Source organism: Lissotriton vulgaris, chromosome 1_1 (assembly GCF_964263255.1).
Source record: "Lissotriton vulgaris chromosome 1_1, aLisVul1.2, whole genome shotgun sequence".
In the NCBI taxonomy this organism is placed as follows: Eukaryota; Metazoa; Chordata; class Amphibia; order Caudata; family Salamandridae; genus Lissotriton; species Lissotriton vulgaris.
In genome coordinates, this window is record NC_141685.1 from 1,703,955,474 (window position 1) to 1,703,975,737 (window position 20,264).

The following is a 20,264-nucleotide window of genomic DNA, read 5'->3' on the forward strand; positions in this document are numbered from 1 at the left end:
ATTCTCCTTTTTAAGTCATCCATGGGCCAAAGTAAATTTGGACCAATGGTCAGCTCTACTTATTCATCGTGTCCCATTTTGGCTCCTGAAATCACTGAGGCTAACAAAGAGATGTTTATTATATGGCTCAGTAATTCATTTGATGACTTGATTCCATTTAAAACCTCCGTTCAGCAAACTCATTCATTCAAATAGTTTATTGAGGATTTATATGCAGCTGAATGAATGGCAATGCAAAAAGCTTTGAAGGAAATGTAGGAACATTTCATATTAGCTGGAACTTGCTGGTATAAAGTGCTACTGTGTTGTTATAAAAATACCAAAAAAAGAAAGTGGCCAGATCCAATTATTTTCATGATGGCATTCTTCAGTCCAAATACCCGACATTATTTTTTTCTATAAACAAAAATGTAAAAATGGTTTGGAGTTTGAAGGTGCCTGCTCCAGGGCCACCTAGCTCAGTAGAGACTGATTGCTCTTTCATAGCTCTTAATCCTTGTTTGTCCATTTTTAATCTAGCCACTGTTGATCAACTGATAGATAAACCGACTTCTCTTTCCTCATTCTCTCAATTTGATCCACAGCTAGCTCCACGCCAATTATAAAAGTTAAAAGTTTAAGAAGAGGATTACTGTAGTTACCCCTCTGTTGACCATGCTGTTCACATCTTCTTTTGGAAATCAGCCCTGATTACATTGACTATAAAAAACTAAGGCCGATCCCTCTACTGTTTCCACCTATAGACTATGCACATATTCTCAGGCTAAATAGCAAAGTGTTTCAATTTCAACAAACTCACTTGTTTTATTGAACAACTCTTTGGTTCTGAATACCAACAAAACCGAAATCCTTATTTTTGTCAACCCGTCTCAATGGACCTCTGAGTGGTGGGCTAAAAATGTAGGGTCACTTCTCACCCTGCCCAAAAAGGCAAGAAATCTTTCAACAGGCAAGAAAGGCTTTTCTTTGAAAATAATATAAACCTTAACTTCTACTTGTTTCTGTCTGTTTGGGATAGCTAGGAAAGTTCGCCCATACTTGCCAATCTCCTCAAGGAAATTTCTGGCACACAATTAGATTATGTCCAGAATAGATTTCTGTAACTCCCTGTTTGTAGGTCTTCCCTGTGATCTCACTGAAAGGTTCCAGGTAGTTCAGAGTGCTGCTGCCTGTGTGGTCCTAGGACTAAATATATGTTGCTCGATTTCATCACATGTGGCCCGGCTTCATACGCTTACAGTTCCTAAAAGGAGTCTATTTAAAGCTTTATGTCTCCATCACAAAACCATTCATGCTCTTTATACAAGAATGTTTATTTCTGCAATGCCTCCATGATACATTCGACCACACACCTTCCGTTCTAGTTCCCTTAATCATGTAGCAGTTCCTAAATTTAGAAAGAACATACTGGGCAGACGTGCTCTTTCTGTGGTCATATCTTAGTCTTGGAACACTATTTCTCTCCATTTGAGGAAACAGAAAAACCTAGTTCTGCAAACAAAAGAATATATACCTATTTGCAACCATGCTGTTGATCTCTCTGATTTTGGGTTACGTTCGAGTGCAAGGACACTTTTTCTGGGGATATTGTGTCCTATACATAATCTGAAATGAAATGAAATTATTGGCTCCTGAACAATCGGTGATTGCCATCCTATCGTATGAATTTAAGGGAATGCCCTCATGGGCAGGCGTAATGCTTTATGCAGGCGATAACCTCATATTAGAAACAATCGCAATGGACCGCACACCGCTAGCCCCTCCTCCGGGTCGCCCCTAGGGACTCTGGTACATGGAGTTCTTGAGTGGTTCACTCCAGTGGGTGCAAGTAGGTACTTCTTGAACTGATGATCTCTAGACCCGATACATACACGTTTATTTTTTCCCTTTGGCTAAATTGATCTCCTGCACGGGAATTAAAACGACATCCTATGCGGACGATATGCCCAGTATGTTCTTTCTAAATTTAGGAACTGCTACATGATTAAGGGAACTAGAACGGAAGGTGTGTGGTCGAATGTACCATGGAGGCATTGCAGAAATAAACATTCTTGTATAAAGAGCATGAATGGTTTTGTGAAGGCTCAATGCCTTTGAACCCCTCAAAACCTGTATGAGAAACATAGCTAAATGGATGGACCTCAATTTTTTACGACTAAATGCAGGTAAAACTGAGGTGCTCTTTTTTAATCAGCCATCCCCACTTAGCTCTGATAGGAACCTAGGAGTGCGTTGGGATGAAAAACACACCCCTAGCCCCTCCTCCGGGTCGCCCCTAGGGACTCTGGTACATGGAGTTCTTGAGTGGTTCACCCCAGTGGGTGCAAGTAGGTACTTGTTGAACTGATGATCTCTAGACCCGATACATGTCCCGGGTTTTGGGATATCGCCCGAGACATGGCTCGGGTTTCGGGATAACTTCCCTCATCAGTAGAGAAAATAGTTAGGGGTGGAAGAGAAGGCCGCCAAGCAACCGTCAAAGGACATGTATCGGGTCTAGAGATTCATCAGTTTTACAAGTACCGACTTGCACCCACCTGGGTGATCCACTAAAGAACTACACGTACCAGAGTACCGAGGGGAGAGCCGGAGGAGGGGCTAGCGGTGTGTGCTCCATTGATGACTAAAGATAACCTCATATTACTCTCTGAATCATGGACATACCTACTGGCATTTATATAACTAGTAGAGTCTTTGTCTCACTTCTCAGGAGGTAAGGTAAACTGGGTGAAATAAGGGGTAAATGCCTCTATCCCATGTCACCACTAGAGCTAGTACAGCCGATCTGCTTGAAGTGGGTACAGAAGGGCATGCACTACTTGGTCATAGATCTGAATTAATACCTTGATGGGATGATGGAAGATAACTTTTAACAGCTATTGGGCAAAACAGAAATATACTTTGAGAAATGGTGCCAGCTCCACCTCTCCCCGTGGGGCAGATCCTAAGTGATCAAAATGGCACTGGCCCGGATATTTAATAATGTTCTAGGACTGTTACTATTAACAATAAAGAAAATGTTATTGCCAACGTTAATTACAAAACCTATATGGTGATAATTGAGACAGTGGCTGAATTTGCATAAACAATATGCAGATACAGAGGCGGGTGAGTTACGATGGCCCCGTATAGCAACCTATTGCATTACTAACCACCTGTCACAACTACACCCACATCCACCCACAAGCCATTTTGGATCAAGATTAAATGTTACATTCTAGACAGCAAGCAAGATGTATTCCCTTATGTGGATACTAGCAGCCATGTTGGCAAATAAACAGTGGGATCGTAGCCGCTATGGTTAAAATCTGGAGGTTAGCCCATACATTTTAACAATAGACCCTGAGCTCCACACCTCAGCTCCTTTATGCCACAACATTGTCATAACCTTTGGGGGCTCCCAGGTGTCTTGGAAGGAGCGCAAATCTGCTGCCATTGAAAGATTAGACTAACTAACAATAAATGGATGTATTTTGGACTTTAATATTCTAAACACTCACTTTACCCTCACTACAACAGAACATTAGAGATACTGTCAACTGGTACACAGTACACAAACCAGACTGGTGGCAATCTATAACTATGCAGCTATCTCCCATAAGACTCTACATGCAGTGGGGCTTGAATAATTCTCAGTTTAAATGTGGTTTCATCAATGTTACATCACTGAAGTCATGTGGTTTGTGAAAAATCCAAATGTCACACAAAGTTCAGGAATTGAGCCACACCCATTCAGCAGGCGATTGGTGTTGGTGGAGTATGCAGCCAATAATGTCCTTTGAAGCTCATTTTCACCACTATATTACTTGATCATGGTATGATAGTACACTCATTAACAGACAGCACATTTTCCGTGAAATAGCCAATATATTTGCAGAGACATGCAGATTTGCTGATAAAATTACGTAGTACACAAATGATAATGTGTGAAAATTGGGTTTCAGTGAATATCATTTGCGCTTCATCATGTCAAGTGTCTATTTGTTTATCTTCTAATAGTCTTTGTTCCCATCACGTTAGAATTACATACAAATGTGCTTAATTTGAGCATACCTAACTTCGGATATATTTTGAAATATCTGTACAGTACACTCACGAGCCCTGAAATGTGTTTGGTGTTAGATAAAAATAAACTACATTCTAAAGCCTTTCCTTTCACACTTCTAGTACCCAGCAAGACTGTCACATAGTTCCCTTGACAAAATTCTCACTTTTCAAGCAGAGTAAGAAAGTAAACACTAATCTCCATGTTAAAAGACCAGCAATTTTTCAGATCACATAGCCTGACGTTTAACCAGTGTCTTCAAACCTACAGCAAATGTGACAAGCTAAAAACAAAATGGAAAGGCACTTTATTGCTCATTCAACTTCCCGCGCCTATTTCTACATAGAGAAACCAGAAAGATTAAAAGGGATCTTATCTGGCCTAAGTAGACTATTAATAGATCACCTTTAAACTACTGTAACTCTTTTTGTCATGCAGATCCTTCTGATAAAACATATTGTAGTTTGAATATTGACTTGAGGAATGGAAAAGACAGCTCACCACACATGACAAGCTTATTATGTGAATCCGTAATCAAGTTCTTTTATTACAAATTTTGCATAAATGGTTTTGATCCTCTACTGTCATGTCATTAGGATAGTCCTGTCATTTATACCCCTTTATGCATACATTGTCCCATCCAAACAACAATAACGTTTATTAACAGGTTACCTTTTAACTAGTAGCTTGTGCCTGTCACTTCAACACCAGTCTCTTCGGAGTTTACCATAATCTCTGTACCTGACACACAAACATGTCCGCAGGCACTGAATATTTATTCTGTATAAGGGTTGTTAGATCTGGCATCCTTGGCGTGGTTTCCCCTGAAGTTTTGCCTCTACCTCCTTTATTTTTGACACTGTGCTGGATTTTGTTTTTCTGGTTTAGATGCTTTGGGCACTTTGCCATTGCTGATCAGTGCCAAAGTGCAAGTGTTCCCTGGTTAAATTGAGATGATGAGTGGATATCCATGATTGTCATATTTGTTTTACCTGTAAAGTCCCTAGTAAAGGGCACAGGGATGGTAATTCAAGTGCTACTAGTGGGCCTGCAGCACTGATTGTGCCACCCACTTGAGTAGCCCTAAAATGGTGTCTCAGGCCTGCCACCACAGTATCTGGTTGCAGTCTGTGAGCTGGCATGTTGTCCTGGTCAGTGTACACACTTGCTAGGCCTAACCCTTCCCTTTTCTTACACATTGGACACCTCTATGGTAGGCCCAAGGTACCTCCCTGGGCAGGGGGCAGTGTATGTGAAAGGCAGGACATGTACTTATGTGGGTAACATGTCCTGATAGTGAAATACTGCCAAATTTGCTTTCACTATTGAAAGGCCATCTTGCACATAGGATAGAATAGGGAATGATGTGTCCCATGTATACCTGCATATCTCCCCATAGGAGCAAGATGGGACGCTGAAGTCTTGTATCCCTGAACTCAGAATTTGAGAACGCATCTTTTAGAAAAGATGGTTTTTAAATTCTGTGTTTGAAAATAGCACTGTTAGAAAGTGGCTGTTTTCCTGTCCAAACTTTCTATGTGCCTCGGCCTGTTTGTGTATTGACTGTCTGGTTTGTGAGTGACAGGGGCTGGGGGTGGCTGCATGAGGCTGGATGAGTCAACACTAGGCTGAATAGATCTATCTACACTTAGAGTGGTGGGAGGAGTTGCACCTGGGCCTGAATAGGACTGTGCCTGCCTTCCACAATGGTGGCTCCATCTCCTGCAGTGTGTCTGATGGCCCTGACCTCCCCTCACAAAGGAAGAAGACATACCCTGGCAGAGGGCAACCAGAACTGGTTTGGATGGATTCTGGACCCCTCACACATGTAAGAACAGAGACTTTTGGGGTATAAGTAGCTGTGCTGAAACCCCAGTAAAATTAGACTACTTTTGCCAACAAGAGGAATCCCTGCCAAAGAAGATCAGCTGAAGAGACTGGAAAGGAAGACTGCCCTTGCTGTGTGTTCTGGGGTTGACCTACAGTTTGCTGTTACTACTAAGGAAGAGGACAGGGGACTTTGCTGTGTGCTGTATTCCCCCCACCTGGTTAAAGGCGGACTTTGCTGTGTGCTGCGTCCCGGAATAAGTGTCTCCAAGGGCCTGAGATGAGCTGGTGTCCTATTTAGAGAACACAGGGTTACAATAGATCCCAGAATAAAACTAGCCTTCTGTGTGCGGTCTGCCTGACTTGCACAATAATCCTTGTGCCGGCATGAAGCCCTTCATGCCACCCGCCTGACGTGCACGTTAATCCCTGGACTGGCGTGAGCCCTTTGTGCCGCCTGCCTGACCTGCACAGTATTCGTTCTGCCATTGTAAAGGTTGAAGGGCCAGCCCCCATCTTGCCTGAAGCATGTGGCCAGACTGGGATCGCCGCCCCTGGCTCGGGCAACCCAAGACCGCTGGAAGCCCGAGTTCACTGCCACGGACCCGGGGACTGCCAACGTCATCACTGTTGCCACTCTGTGATTGGGCCCGGCAAGATGAAGAGGTACCACATGACCAGGGGGCTCGACCACCGTTGCTGCACTGTGATTGGGCCCAGCGAGAGGAAGAGGTACCACATGACTGGAGGCTCCATCGATGGAGCCGCGCTGGGATTGGCCCAGCGATCAACACTGAGATCGCAGCCAGAGATGCAAGGGGAGCTGCACCACCCGGAGTAACATCGAAGTGACGGCCCCCTGTCCCCGCACGCCCAAGGTAACTGCCTGCGGTTTAGAACCGAAGCCAACGCGGGGAGATGGAGCCGCGAGAGGAGCAAGCGGCGCATTGGGAGCAATTGTTAAATACACGGACTGGGAGTCCCTGCATATAGCGCATCGGAAAGGCAGGCTCCCTGCCTTTGTTTTAGCCTCCTAGTCCCCGCTGTTACTGCACAGAGATTGAGTAACGCTACAAGAGACTGTAGGATTAAGATCACAGTTTCTACTGACTTACGTGGCTATAAGTAAGACAAGGAATGTTACAGTGAAATTTTGCTTTTACAGAACTCAGATTGCTTTTGAAACCTCGCAAGAGACATTTTTAAATAAAGGGCTCAATGTGTATGTTGGATCTATGTCGTTTTTGGTCTTGCCTAAATTAAGATAAAGATAACTTTATTTTCATAACTACCGTGTGGTGTCCATTTGTGGTGTTTCATAATGTCATTGTGGGTGTTGGTGCAGATACTTTACGCATTGCCTTGGGGATAAGCCTGTCTGCTCGTGCCAAGCTACCAAGGGGGTGAGCCGGGGTTATTAACAGTTTGTACCCCCTTACCTTGACTAGAAGTAAGGGTCCCTATTTGTACAAAGGTACTTACCTATGCCAACTAGAGTCCCCCAGATCTAACAAGGGTTTACACATTTTTTTCATCCTTGGCCAGCAGCCCGCTGTGCATGATCGATTTTGTTTGGAAAAACACTTATAATCAATTGTTTTCAAAACATATCAATTCTAGAAGAAACCCTGGAGTGACCACTCTAGTATATAAGACTCTTATTTCCCCCTGCTTATTAGAGGAGAATTCCTTCCAAGCTGACACAGGGTCCTGCATGCCGAATCTTCGGCACACAATGGTCTGACATCCCTTGAAAGGTGTCATCCTTGAAGCAGAGATGGGATCCTTCGTTCTCTAAACATTAGGTAAGGGGGATGGTTCTTTCCTAGGGGTTTATTGGTTACATACACATATGCACATCTACAACGAGAATGGCAGATTGCTATCTAAGTTGTACAGAAAACCTACTTTGACTGATTCTGTTCTACATGCTGACTCAGGTAATCCCAAAAGACAAATTGAGAACATCCCATATGGAGAGTTCTTACGTGCTAAAAGAAACTGTCCTTTGGAATCTGATTATAGAACAGAGGAAGGACATATCACCAAGCGTTTTCTACAAAGGGGTTAACGTGAGGACACAATACAAAGAGCTAGATTAAGAGCAAGTAAGATTTGTAGAACAAATCTTCTCAAATCTAATATCAGGAAGAGGATCTCTAACAAGGATGCAAATAAGAAAGGATGTATGTTTTGTCACCACATATAGTGAGGCAACAAGGAGATAGTCGTTTTTTGAAACATTGGCGTATCCTGTGATGTGATAAAGATCTAAATAAGATACCCCCTGCTAAACCCTTCATTACGTATAGGAAAGCGCCTACCTTACGTAATATCCTTAGTCTGATTGAAACGGTCAGTTGCTTACCTGCTACAGGAGATTCCTCAGTCACACCTTGGTTAAGTTCCTTACCTGTGGGATGCTATAAATGTTCCAAATGTATGTGATGTAAAAATGTGCTTAACAGCACAATCACTTTCTATAACTTTGTGGAAGAAAAATAGTTTAACGTTAATTGTAACACACACACTGTGTGTATATTATGTATTGTGTCTGTAAAAAACAATATGTAGGTTCAACCACACGTAAGCTTAAAGAAAGATGGAAGGAGCATATTAGGGCCATAACAAATAAAGATTTGAAATGCCACACACCCATGCACTTTAATTTGGAACATAAGACCAAAGAATGGCAGGAGATACGTTTTATTGGCATTAAATCAGACAAAACTGACAGGAGAGGAGGAGATAGAGAGAAAAGGGTCAGAATTAAGGAAACCTATTGGATTAAAAAGCTGAAAACGCTTACTGTTGGCCTCAACCAGGTCAGAGAATTATATACTCTGGTGTTTGATGACTTCAGTAGCATAAGTGCTTAAAACCGCTTTGTCTGATGCTGCAGGTTGAGGGTTTGAGAGACGACCAAAACCTTTTGGGTCTATTATACATTCTCTTTTATTTTTGCTTTGGTGCTTATGCACAGTCTACATATTATTTTCCCTCTTGCTGTTTTCTATATTTATGACGGCTTACATTTTCTGTTGCTTCAAGTATGCTTGTAGTTTTGGAAGCACTGTACATCTGTGTGTGTAGATATTAGGCAATTGATTTTGGTTTTTCATGTGCAAGAATTCTACTGCGATAGCTTATTTGCATTTTTTTATTGTCTACTATTGCAGAGTTCATGGGTTTGAGATTTCCTATTATGTATGAGTACTTTTCTTTCTATTTTTGTGCCTTTGGATATTTGGCAAATGGTCTTGAATTTTGTATCTAAGGAGTCTGCTGAAATAGCTCACATGAGTTTTCTGTATAGTCTTTACTTTAGTGGGCAGAGGTTCGAAACTCTAGCTCTCCTTGTATATATCTTTTTGTCCCCTTATTAATTTTATTTTTCTTTTCTGTTGCAAATTCCTTAAATACAGTATTTAGTTTGAGTTAGGTTTTGTTTATCTTGTCCGTAATTGGCTTAGAGATGGTTTAAGGATTTATAGGGCTAAGCTTAGGGGTATTGTTCTTTTGAATGGTCAGTGTAAGGTTTTTCTAACCATGGGTTTTATTTTGAATTTAATTATCGATTAAGTACTAACGGATTTTCAATTAAACCTGTGAGAGTATATATAGACAGACTTTTTTGCTAGGATTCAGACATGACACTACATATACTCATGTGAAGCTACTGCTGGATAAAGGAGAGTAGGGTGTTGACCTGAGTTTAGCTTTCTTTCTTTGGGATCCGTTACTTATATTCAGTTGTGTTTGGGAATTTGAAATTTGAATATATATTTTTTTTAGTGTTCCATACACAATATCGGCAAACTTATATGCTTTCTGTCTATCAATGTGCTTCTGCGATCAGAAACAACTCCTTAGCACACGTATATCACAATACAGTTATGTTTAGGCGTTGCCACCCCTTTGACACAATCACAATACGTAGTTCTTGGTTAGTGCACGTATTATATTTATTCTTGAATTCTGGAAGTTCTCCACACAGCCGACACGTGTTTATTACATTCCTAGTGTTCACCTGTGAGTTATTATATCAGTCATCTCCCTAGGAAGTAATGTAGCTCATGGTCAATGTTTAAACCATGTTCTACACTCCGCATTTTTATGATCCATAGAGCTTCTCTCTGTCTCAGTGTTAGCTCTCTATTCCCACCTCTAGGGTGTCTTGGTGTATGTTCTATTCCAAAAAATTCAAACATTCGATGTGTTGTTTGTGCGGGGCAGATTGACATGTGAGCAGCCACCGGGTATCGCATATCACCCTGTTTGACAAAACCCACGCCTTAATAAGTCTACTCGCGTACATGATCTCTCCATCCTATACAGGATCATAGACCTCTTTACGTTAATGGAGGTACATTATGTGTTATATAACAACAGAAATGTCAATTAAATTGTGATTTTAAATCAAAGAGATGAGATAAGATACCTTATAGTGTGTTTACTTATCAGGACGTGGATTGTATTTCTCAATGAGGAGAAATGTTGGATAATGTACTTTGTAACTTATCAATTAGACACTGGAGTGGAATTTTGCATGGAAGGGGCCACAAAAACTGTGTAATATTGAGTTAAGATTATAATTTATGGCCAAAAAAGTTCATATGAAAATGGCAACATATATTTTGTTTGTTTATTTTGACCTTTACAGCCTTGAAAAAGTCGTTGGGTTACACTCCCAGTCACGACGAAACACGTGTCGGCTGTGTGGAGAACTTCCAGAATTCAAGAATAAATATAATACGTGCACTAACCAAGAACTACGTATTGTGATTGTGTCAAAGGGGTGGCAACGCCTAAACATAACTGTATTGTGATATACGTGTGCTAAGGAGTTGTTTCTGTTAGAAGCGTATGCTCATTTTTGGGAAGGATTAAGTGGTTCCTTCTGCCTTATAGCACCGTAAGAGATAACATCTACACCAAATCAAACTGGGAGACTCTCTAAGTGGGGCCTAATTACCTACACCAAACCACTGCTTTGTGTTTTGCTTCTGCGATCAGCTAGGTTCATGTTTTCTCTTAAACGATGTGCAAAGACATTACATGCAGCTTCGCGTTTTAATTTTGACGGGTTTGCGTACTTGTAGGATTCCGATGCCAATTGCCTTAGTCTAGCAATATATTAGTCAGGTCTGTGTTTGTATATCTTAGTTTGAATGAATGCTTAATTTTATTTATCTTTTTATTTATGTAGCTATTGGAAGTTACTATTGGAAACTACACAAAGATTATTTGGGAACCTCTTGTCAAAAGTTCGGATAGAAACTTTCCTTGAATGAATTAAATCTTTTAAGCTAGTTTTCATTTATTGACCATAAGAACATATCGAGTGAAACTTCACATCAGATATATCATGCATTTAGGTACTAGGATGCTAACATGTGCATAAGTTCAATCTTAAATAAATATTGCAGTCATAAAGGAATGTTGCTATTATAAAGATTAATATGTGAATGTATATTATGAAATTTTTATCTGATTTAATTATATCTGTTCATATTTTATGTTGTTGTGTTTTATGTTGTCCCATGGGACAAACTGTATATATGCCAATATTTTAGGTTGGAGGCTAAAGAATAATTTTTTTGTTTTTCCCCCTGAGGTCTCTATTTGTATGCTTATATATATTTAATAATATATATTGTTATATATGTCAGTATGTTACCCACATACAAGCTGTGGTGTTAAGTTAAAAGATTTTTTTCTGTTGTTTCTTGTGTATCTTTTTTTTTTTTTTTTACAATCCCGTTTGGATCATTATTTGAATAACTCCAGTTGTTAACTGTGGTGTGCTCTTTATTATTAACAGCCCTGAAGGAGCGAAAAAATGAAGATTTGTAATCCAATATATGATGTTCTCTGAAAGCGATTATCATTCAGATTGAAGATGAACTGTTTCAAGTGTCCGTAAAAAGGACAATACAATAAAAGAATGTGCATGGATACTCAAGAAGCATAGTGTGTTTTTCTCAGTGCATGACCAAACACATGACCAAACACATGTGCACATATACATGCTACACATACAGATCTAGGCTAGGTACATTTAGGCAAATTGCTTAGTGCATGCATTTTAGGAATATGCAAGTCCTGCTGTTTTTATCTGAACTGCTTATGTTCATTCTACAAGCACTACGGTAGAAATGTATCTATTATTTACTATATTGGTACTTGCAATCTCTTTTGTATGTGTTTGTCTCTTGATTGTCGCAGCACATATGATTTACACAAGACTGATGCTGGACCAATAAATACTTATTGAAACATCCTAATCGCCATCCTGTGTACTTTCTGAGCATGAGTGACTAAGCAAAAAGTACTGTACTGTTTTCCACGATCCATGATCCCTGAGGAATCAGGGTTGTCATGTTCACTGGTTGCCAGAAATACCTACACCACTGTAAGATACAGTGGGGTGGTAGTGGCACTGTAGAGCTAGCTGGTCTAATGGCTGACATATCCTGTGGGGGTGTCCGGAAGTGGTTTGAACACCAAGCCCTCAGTTTAGGTCGTCCAAAATGTATTATTTTATTTTATTTATTTTAGGAGTTTTGTATAGCGCTTGCTAGACCCAAGGGTATCAGAGCGCTTCACAGCAAATACAATAAAGTGCAAACATATGATACAGGAGGAAGGTGGAACATGGAGGTTAGGGGAGGGAAGGGAGCAAGAATATGGGCGAAGTGGCAGAGGAGAGGAGGGAGTAAGCCAAGTCTGATGATCATTCGAGCGCATTAGATAATTAAACCGTTTATAAAAAAAAAAAGAAGTTTTCTTGATCCGAGTCATTGTTGTCCGTCTCGAAATTTAGGTAAGATGGAGTGTCGGCTAAGGAGCTACCTGTGCTCTGTCAGTCCTCTCAAGATCGGTCGAGGAAGAGGATTTTGAGTAGGCTCTTCAATTTAGGAAAAAAGGGGGTGGTTCTGATGTGGGGTGGGATGGAGTTCCAGATTTTTGGAGCTTTCCCGGCAAAATATTTGGTTTTGGTTTTGTGCTTGTGAGTTTTTGGCGGGATGAGTAGTAGAGAGTTGGAGCTTCTGAGGCTTCTGGACTGGCCTGCTCTTATGAGTTTGGCAGCCGGATATTCCGGTTTGCCTGTGTTTCCGGGCATTTATGTGTGAGGCAGGCTGTTCTGAAGCTGGCTCGCAACTCAACTGGGAGCCATCTGAGCTCTCTGGGAGCTGGAAAGATATGGTTGAATTTCTTCATTCCAGTGACCATTCTGGCTGCTGCATTGAGGGTTGTCCTCAGGGGGGCAAGGTGTGATTTTGCTATCCCAGTCAAGGTAGCAATCCCGTAGTCTATTCTGGAGAGGACCAGTGCTTGGGTGGCTTGTTGAAGGTCTTTGGGTGGGAAGAAGGGTTTTATTTTGTAAAGTGGTTTCAGGTTGAGAAAGGCACTTTTAGTGAATCTTGTGATGTGTTTCTTCATATCCAGTTTTGGGTCTAGGGTGATCCCTAGAGATTTTACTGAATCCTTCAAGGTGAGGTTACCATTGAGGGCATCAATGGCTTTAAGTCATTCTTCGAGTTGTGGGTTTTCATCTTTGTTGGAAATGAGGAGTATTTCCGTTTTTTCTTGATTGAGTTTCAAGTGGTTGTTTGTGAGCCAGAGTTGAACCTCATGGAGCGTGTTAAGTCTCTGGATGTCGTCGATTGATGTGGTTTCCAGATAAAGCTGCATGTAAATGAAAGTGGATGCTGGATTTCCTGAGTAGAGAAGTAAGGGTTTCAATGTAAATGTTGAAGAGCTGAGGGGAAAGTACTGACCCTTGTGGAACACCTCTGATGACGGGGTGGAGGTCAGATTCGAAGTTTTTCATTTTTATTATTTGTGCTCATTTGTGGAGAAAGGAAGAGAACCAGTGGAGGACCGTCCCTTGTAGACCGACCCTTTCCTGTAGACCCTTGGTGAGCAATTTGTGATCAACTGTATCGAATGCTGCCTATAGATCTAGGAGGATGAGAAGGCAGCATTTCTCCGAGTCGAGTGACTTGAGTAGGTCGTCTATAACATTAAGGATAGCTCATTCCGTGCTGCATCCCTTTCTAAAGCCCGATTGATGGGGATCTAGTAGATTGAGGTTATCCAGGTGTTGGGTCAACTGTGGGAGTAAACATCTTTCCATGAGTTTGGATAAAAAAAGGTAGGTTCGATACAGGTCTGAAATTATTCAGCTCCTTGGTACGTAGACCTGTTTTTTTTAGCAGTGGCATGACTTGTCATACTTTGAGGCAGTCCGGTACAATTCCGGAGCTCAGTGAGCTCCTGGGGATTCCTAGGAACTACACTACACTAAGTGCCCACATAAAGCTGATCTTCTCCACTCTGAATGTTGGAATTGCAAACAGACTGACTGCAATTTGATCCACATATTGTAGAGTTGCCAAAACATGAAACATTACGGGGATGAGATTTGGACAACTTTATCCTCAACCTGTGGATTAAACCTGATTCCATCAGACCCCCTAGCAGTCCTCTATGATGGGTCAGACAGCACAATATCCACCAATCACAGGCATCAACTGCTTGTGACATTGTTGCAAAACCTTAGTGCAATCTTGGAAAAGCCATAAATTGTAATGACTTTATGAGAATAGGAAGAGCATATGAAACATATAGTGTGAAATACTTTACAACTTTATCTTGCACCACAGCCCATAAGAGAACTGAAGGAGATGTATGCTATATCTACTCTGAATTTAACAAATGTTTTAATCTATGAAGGGCTGAAATTGCATATTTTTTTCTACATGTAATATGCGTATATTTTGTGAAAATCATACGTATTACACAAACTATGCTTGTGTGGTAATCTAGATGACAATTATACATGAGGTATGCACCATCCCCGCTCAATGTTGTCTCTGTGAAAACTGTATTTGAAATGTGCCCATGAATACAAAAGTCCTGCAACATATCTGTTCAAAGAATTGTAGGATACTCTATGTGAAAATGGTACTCGCTGTATGCCCAAGTGTACACAAAATAACTTGAGATAATTGCTCAATGATTTGGAAATGTTTCCATTACTTTTCCTACTTAAATTGATTTACCACAAATGCAAAAAGTATGCAAAAAGTGCAAGCGTGAGAAAAACAAAAAATGCTCAAAATATGAGAGACACCATAATAGGAATGTATATGATATTAGGCTTGCATACAAAAATGTTTCTGGCTTAGTTTAAATACTATAGTAGCTTAGTAAGATATCAGGTATATATAACTGATTACTCACCCCTTCCAATAGGTTTGCAGGTGCAGTCCTTGACCCTGTCAAGTCATTTATGAGAAATTCAGTCCAATCTGTGCACTTCTCCTTAATTGCTAGAAAAAGAACAGCACAATAGATTAATTAAAAGATCAAAACAGGTTTCCATATTACTAAATTGACATTCATTCATAATTTTAGACCTCAGCTGACCAATGTCAGAAGACTAACCATGAATATCGTCTAAGTGATTTGGGAGATTTTCTGGGCTCCCCTGTAACACTCCCTCCCTGACTATAGTCTTAAGTGTCCACTTTGCAAAGTTTACCCCTATTCGAAACCAGTTATTAAGCACATTTTGAAAAACTGTATTTTTAGCCGGATTTAAAAAAAAACAGTATGATGAAATTGTGAACTTTCAGAATCCTCTACTTTGCTTATTGTTTATTTTGGTTTTATTAAAATATAGTTACAGTGAGATTATTATTATTAGCAATGAGTAAAGCGCATCATTCCCTTGACAGGTATCATGGCACTATCAAACCACCCAAAACTCATAAGAAACCTTTCTTAATGTTGCAACAGAAGGCACAGTGGCTTACATCTTCTACTTAGGCAAGAGCCACATTTTTTTGTTCTTCCTAAAACTCATCAGATTTCGGTTAGCTCTGAGGGAGTTTGGCAGCCTGTTCCATAACGGAGCTGCCTTGACTTGGAAAGTTCTCCCGCCCATCCTTGTTTTCCTAACGTTTGGCACAGAAACAAGGTTTGCTGATGAAGATCGTAAGGGCCTTAGAGGTCTATAATGGGAGAATGTCCTTGGTAGTAGACTCATCCTGTTCCATTTATAGCTTTATAGACTATACACATGGCTTTAAAAATACTTCTTTCATTGACTGGTCCAACTAAGGCTCCTTCAAGGTACTTGAAGTAGAATCAAATCTGAATTTGTTCAGTGCCTGTTTGGCAGCCATCACTACCATGCTGTGTAACCTTGTAAGTGGATAATCTGGAGTGCCCAACAGAAGTGTATTACTGTAACTGATTCTACTCAGCACTGTACATTGCACCATCAGTTTTCTCGCTGGCTGTGGTAATAATGGAACAATTTCTTATCAGTTCATGGCACGTAGCCATAGAAGGATTCTCGTTATGACCGACAAAGAATTCTTCAGAAGATTAAGAACACAGTCCAATAAACAACTTACCAAAGTAGCAAAAATAAAATAAATATCAAGAAGGGTTTTATTGCTTTTTTCAAATACAATCCTGATCCTTGTGACAATGTTATTAAATAAGAATAATATGTTAGTTACGGTCTTATTCGCTGTACAGATAATGTAAATCCAAAGAAACGCCGATTGCAGTGTAGATCAAAGAAAAGAAACCTGGAGGCTAAGAAAAAACCAAGGTGAAAACAAATATGTTTTTATGTTCTCCCTGAAACAAGAATATGGGAGATTCGGCAAGAATAAACACCAGGGGGAAGCGCCAGAGTGTAGGAGCTGAAATTGACAAAGTTGTCTATCATTTAAAATATAGAGTTCTAGAGTCCATACCACCTGGATTAGCGAATGTATTACTGATGAGCGATGTTCCCATGTGTCATGAACTAGATGGGCAAGATAGAAAGATCCTTGGGGCACCCAAAGTGAAAAGTTGGCTCATCAATTTTTGAAACCATGCTTGTTAAATGTTATGTTGTTCAGTCTCCCCTTTTTATTTTCCCACATAATGGGTAGAACTTGGGGCAACACAAAGCTAAGTATCAGAGCAAAATTATGGTATACTGGCCACTCGCTCAGAGGAAGTTGTTGCTGTTGTAATTGACCTACGCTACTGGAGTAGCTGACGAGGCTCCTACCTGTTGCTGAACTTGTTTGAAAGCTCGTACCATCTCCGTGGCCGCAGAGGAGGGAGAGGCGCCGGCCCCGGGACTGCGAGGACCAGCATTCAACACCCCCAGCTGGGTCCTCTTCCCGCGTGAGCCGCGCCCCCTCCCAGTGCCACGCCCCCAGCCATTTGCCGATAACTTCTCGTGGCCCCCGCTTCGCGGGAGCCACTCGCTCAGAGGAAGTTGTTGCTGTTGTAATTGACCTACGCTACTGGAGTAGCTGACGAGGCTCCTACCTGTTGCTGAACTTGTTTGAAAGCTCGTACCATCTCCGTGGCCGCAGAGGAGGGAGAGGCGCCGGCCCCGGGACTGCGAGGACCAGCATTCAACACCCCCAGCAGGGTCCTCTTCCCGCGTGAGCCGCGCCCCCTCCGAGTGCCACGCCCCCAGCCATTTGCCGATAACTTCTCGTGGCCCCCGCTTCGCGGGAGCCACTCGCTCAGAGGAAGTTGTTGCTGTTGTAATTGACCTACGCTACTGGAGTAGCTGACGAGGGTCCTACCTGTTGCTGAACTTGTTTGAAAGCTCGTACCATCTCCGTGGCCGCAGAGGAGGGAGAGGCGCCGGCCCCGGGACTGCGAGGACCAGCATTCAACACCCCCAGCTGGGTCCTCTTCCCGCGTGAGCCACGCCCCCTCCCAGTGCCACGCCCCCACAATCTCCCACTCTATTTAAATAAACCCCGTAACGCGCACCGCGGGACGCGCGCGGGACGGAGCACGGGGCGAAGCCCGGGCAAAGGGCCGTCTGTGGCCGTCCGGGGACGTACTAGGACGGGACGGGCCACCTTATTTACATTTACATTTTCAACTTTTGCGACCTACTAGATCATTGTATCCTGGGGTTGAGAAGGAACTCACACCAGAGTGGTAAGTGCAACATCTGATCATTTGAGTCTCCAGACGGGAGACGACTTTTTGAGCAGTTGGCTCAATAAACACCAACGGATAAGGAAGTATTACCTATACTACTCAAGCTTCTTCCAGGAAATCAAAATGGGTTACAAAAAGCTAAGATCTCGCACAATATATATGAAGCGAATGGGCACTGAGGAAGCAGTTAGAAACTCTTCTGACAAAGCAGTTAAACAAGGACGAATGACTAGAACTCCTGCAATTAGTAATTATTTTTTAGCCCTATCTCCAAAAAAGCAAGCTCCTCTTCATGTATGGGAAATATCAACAAATAGTGAGACTTCAAAAATTAAGGAGGTAAAAGAATTGCCCGACCCGGACCATCAAACTATTCAAAATTCTAGTGTATTGGAACTTGAATCTAACCAAAAGATATTACTTTCAACACAGGAATCACAAATTCCGACTCATGAGATCTTACATTTAACATCTTTAACACCTATAAAACGAATAGGTAGCCTTTCTTGTATTGAGGATCCTTATGGAAATGACACGAAGTCGATGGAAAATAACTTAGAACTACAGTCAAATCCAGATAAGTCATTCACCAGGTCCCAGGAAAAACCATTAGAACATGATCCAGTTCTTGATTCTTCTCTGGACCCATTTTTTCTTAAAAACATCAATTCAATAAATAATGCAACACCAATGTCAAAGGCTCTTTATTCTCTTCAAGAAATATTAGAATCGGTCCTTTCATTTTTAGGTCACATCCTGGAAAACTCTGATCAAACGTTAGATGTGCAAATTGGCATATTGAAATTTCTCGTAGAAGAAAAAAGGAAAAAAGAACCTGCAGATGCTACTAACAAACAACAAACATATGATGCGAAGCAGGTTAACAACAATAATTCTTCAAACTTCATCAAAAGTACTGAGCCCCAAATAAAATGTGACATTAGTACCCAAACAACTGAAGTAATAATACTAGAAAAAACAAATAAGAAAATCCGGAAAAATCTTAAGGATGCCAAAATATACTCTTTGAAAAAACTATTTAGAGAAGAGGCCCTACTCACTGTCAAACAGTATCCCATTTTTTCGGTTCCTAATACAATAAATTTGCAAAAGACTGGGCTTGACAAGGAAGAATCAGGAAACTCTACCAAACTTACTCCTGACGATGGTGGTGGTGATAAGTTACACCAAATAAAAATTAATCAAGAAGAAAAGAGAAAAAGTAGGAGAAGGAAGCCGCTAAGAAGAATCAATAAAAAGAAAACTCGTAAGCTAAAATTCAAAAATATAATCACTCCTCAAAAAAATCAAGAGGGACAAGCTGACAATATAATATCAAATACACCCATAGTAGAGGCAACTAGCGACAGAAAAAATACACAATCAGTAAATTAAGCATGGGCGGAAAATCCGTTCCGCTCGCGGATTTTGCGGATTTTCGGTAAATTTGCAATCCGCGAGATTCGCGAATTTCCCGCAAAATCCGCAAATCCGCGAGCAGCGGATTTTATGGCTTGCTCGCACTGTTCGCGTGAGTTCGCAGCTTCCCAGTTCAACTTCGCGCCCCGCGAATAAGCGCTAAATTGCAGAAATACGATCTTAGCAAAACTGAAACTACTTACCAGGTTCAAAAGTTCAAGCTCATCATTAGTAGCCATTTCCTGTAGTGCTTCCTGAGGGGCCCCTCCAGAGTTCAGTTGCCTACTTGCAACTATTATGTGACCCTGCTCTGACCCTCAGAATAGTTACACAAAGGTCCTGAATTACAGCTAAGGCAGACAAGCAGGAGCCAGGCTGGAAGTTCAAATCCTGTGACACATTAATCAGCCCCTAATTCAATATTGTCAGTTGGGGCAGGGCAGGTGTTGTAACTAATTTTGCAACAATGAAAGCACTTAGCAAGTGCAAAAGATCACTAATCAGGAAGCACTAAGGAAGCAGGTGCCAGCTAAAAAAATATTCTGTGACACATTAATCAGCCCCAAGTTAATTCAGGTCACTTGAGGCAGGGAAGGTGTGCTTTGCTTTGCCACAATAATGTACACTGGACAACCAGAGGGTGCTGTGATGAAACAGAGGGTGGCATGGGTGGGCCAGAGGGTGGCATGAGTAGTCAGAGAGTGGCAGTGGTGACAGAGAGTGGCAGTGATGAAGAAGAGTGTCCCAAACAGGCTGGACACGTAGAAACAACAAGTTCGCAAAACTTGCGACCCGACAGGTAAGTTCGCGTTTGCGAAATTGTACAAAACCCTCGCGAACTGGCAGAAACCCGCGCGAACACAAAAAAAAAATCTGCAAATTCGCGAGAATTCGCGGATTTTGCGGATTGCGAGTTCGCAAATCGGCAAAATTCGCGAACGCGAGATTCGCAAAATTCGCCCATGCCTACAGTAAAGCTATT

At 41.5% G+C, this 20,264-nt stretch overlaps 1 protein-coding gene across 3 annotated transcripts in view; it reads right to left on the minus strand.

Annotated features, from left to right (window-relative positions):
* SFMBT2 (Scm like with four mbt domains 2) overlaps positions 1-20,264 on the minus strand; it is a 916,952-nt gene that overhangs the window by 406,042 nt on the left and 490,646 nt on the right. For all 3 annotated transcript variants that reach the window (XM_086918957.1, XM_086918956.1, XM_086918958.1), the window contains one exon: positions 15,125-15,213. In XM_086918957.1, coding sequence (XP_086775083.1) covers positions 15,125-15,213 — 89 coding nt within the window. The remainder of the gene's footprint in view (positions 1-15,124; positions 15,214-20,264) is intronic.